At 38.4% G+C, this 2,908-nt stretch overlaps 1 protein-coding gene across 1 annotated transcript; it reads left to right on the plus strand.

The window, feature by feature from the left end:
- Positions 1-589: 589 nt before the first annotated feature.
- On the plus strand, positions 590-2,183 carry CBG24882 (the record flags this gene model as incomplete). Its single annotated transcript, XM_002648518.2, has 3 exons — positions 590-1,036; positions 1,491-1,633; positions 2,009-2,183. The coding sequence occupies 3 exons, from the start codon at positions 590-592 to the stop codon at positions 2,181-2,183; spliced, it is 765 nt and encodes a 254-aa protein (XP_002648564.2).
- Positions 2,184-2,908: the final 725 nt, after the last annotated feature.

Genomic DNA, 2,908 nt, shown 5'->3' on the forward strand with positions numbered 1-2,908 from the left:
TCTCGCCCTGTGGTGGAATTAATATTTTCAGGTTACTGTAGTTGTCGTTGCGGAATCTTCTTCCACGGCCACATTCAAGCAATGTTTGTCTGGCTGATCAGCACACATTTTTCGCGTAGTTCTCATTTTTTTTTGTTGTTGACACAAATCAACTTTTCTCGTTCAATCAATATTGTTGACACTTCGTTGGAATTTTTTGAAAGTTGATTGATAAATAGTGTTATTCCCAATCATAGTTTCCCTCCAATTCGTGTAATTGCGGATTTGCTTTCGAAACGAGAAATATGCAACCTAATATTGAGTGAGTTTGTGTCCACCGCTACATCTTCTGGAGGCAAGCACTTGCAGGGCAACCCGTCAACTGCACGAGCGAGTAGCCGAGGTATTCGGTCACAATCTGTCCAGCAACAAGCCAGTCAATGTGACGAATTCCCAGTACGCGAATCTCGTCGAACTACAGCTCGCATCGAAGCCAACGCTCTCCAGCGAGAACTCACACCTCTTCATCCCTCCATTCTTCGATCATAGCCACGTGGCAACGATTGATAAGGTTGATGTGACAACGGAGATTCAGAATAACACTCCGGCGATGATCTATCAAATCAAGTGGACCGAAAAGGCCCCCAAGTCGACGTCATCTTCTTCAGAATCATCATCTGGATCCGTTAGAAAAGTGCCTGTTCGTCAGTGTTTCTCCTCTAATTCTTCTGCGTCTTCCACGTCTTCTGCTGCTTCGTCAGACTCGTCGGAAGCGGATTCCGAGCCAGTTCCGTTGGTGAAGAAGGCGTCGTCAATGATAAAAATTTGTGGAAAAATCCGTTGTGACGGTCCTTGTGCTCAAATCGTCGAACAGACGAAAACCATGCAGTTCGGATGTGATCATGTGATCTGTGAGATGTGTCGTAAGAAATCGCCAAGTGCCGCACTTTTCGATGGTTCCCCGGGATGTTGTAACGAGAGTTGTATCAAGATGGCCAAGGAGAATGGGGATAAGTTGTGTGTTGGACAATCGGATTCGCAGGTGTCGATTTGTTCGGTGAGCATATCTCATTCAAATTAGAAGCTACAAAGAATTGTTATTTTTTTATCATATAGCTTTAGTGGATCTTCATTTTTGTAGTTGACAACTTTTTCGTATCTACAGTAGTTTTTGAGGTACGAGCCTTCAAAGTTGGCGTGCACTCTTCGCTTAACAGGAGGCGCGGAAACTTTAAAGGCTCATATCTCGAAAACTACAGTAGCTAGAAAAAAGTTACCAATTACAAAATTGTGTAACATTTTATTTTTTACATTTTTTTAGTTGACAACTTTTTTGTAAATTTTTTAGTTTTCGAGTTATTCGCCTATAAAAAAGTGGTACCTTTCGGTGGCAAGCGCCGATGCGTCCAATTTTCAAAGACACATATCTCAAGAACTACTGTAGCTACAAAAAAGTTGTCAACTACAAAAATGTAGCTCTGGTTTTGTTTAGTAGTTTCTAAAAATTACAGAGAGTTGACGCTGTTGAATCCATCCCAACTCATATTTGTATTCTCAAGAACTATCGTCATGACGTTCTTCGAACTGTGATGGAGTTTGAGTATCCGTCAAACGGACGTCTTCAGATGATTGTCAAAAGTTTGGCGTATTATAAGTAAGTTTAGCTTGGCTTACAGTGTCATGACTTCTACTAGGGATATCAGGAAATTTCACATTTTTCTAATTGACCTAGATTTTCTAGTTGACCTAGATAACCGATTTCTCCTACCTTCCGAGTTTGAATCCTTAATTTCTTCCAGTATTACCCGTTATTGATATATTTGCTCCCTATTTTTCTTTTTCTACCGGTTACATCTTTCCTGTGTCAATTATCTAAATTATCCCGTTTCCCCTCCCCTACTCAGATCGGCCTCGTGAGGGGCATTTTTCTGAGTCTTTCATGTCCTGCCCTCTAATGTTTTATTACACTTGATCAATAAACAAATTAAATTAAATTAAATCAGGTCCTTTAAAAAATGTATTATTGCAGAGACCTAATTGGCAACTCTCGTTTTTACTACTGTAGCCGCAAACCGACTCATCGTTCGGATCTCCGTCCAATCTCACTGACTGATACGAATCTTCGCTTTTACGATATTGTCGATATGAAAAATGGACCATACTTGTATCTCATTATTGTCGCTCGGGATATTCAATTTTGTTGAACTCCTTATTTCTGAATGAACCTCTTTGAATGAAGATTTTTTGTGGCAGAGAATTTTTTAAACTTTTATAAGGAACATTTTTCTAGCTTATCTGGGAAATGAGATAATTGACAAGGGAAGGTTTTTCAGACAACGGTTGAGAATTTGCTCAAAATTTGTACAAAGGTACTTTCGAACATGCTGAATCCGAATCCAAAAAAAATTTTCAGCCCGTTCTCAAAAGGAGCCAAAATATGGCCTCTGAAAGTGCTTCTAGTACTAAATTTTGGCCAAAAACATGCATTTTTCGAGGTTAAAAATTAATTTTTCAGGATTTGCTTGAGTGCGAAACTCATTTTTGGACATTTTTCTATCTTCTAAAGTAACTTTCAAACATTTTCAAAAAAAAAGTTTTTATTGAAAAATTTTGAAAAAAATCACCATGGGGTCCCCCACACTTTGAAAATGATTTTTTGAAATTTTTTTTGAAAAGTGCGAAAAAACGTTCCAATTATTCAGAAACGATAAAAATAGCATTCTGACAAATTTTTTCAGCCCAATGTTGTCTTTGGGCTCAAAAAATCTCCAAAATCTGATTGTTGTTAGAACTTTGACAGTTCCTAATTTCTGAAATATCGCTTGAACTTAACTGAAACCTATAGAAACAGGTACGAATCTTGTATGTGATCGATTTGACAGTACTCCACCTCAAAAAGAGCAAAATTGAGCAACTTTCAGAGACTGAA

This window comes from Caenorhabditis briggsae (genome assembly GCF_000004555.2).
Source record: "Caenorhabditis briggsae AF16 supercontig from assembly CB4, cb25.NA_248, whole genome shotgun sequence".
Lineage (NCBI taxonomy): Eukaryota > Metazoa > Nematoda > Chromadorea > Rhabditida > Rhabditidae > Caenorhabditis > Caenorhabditis briggsae.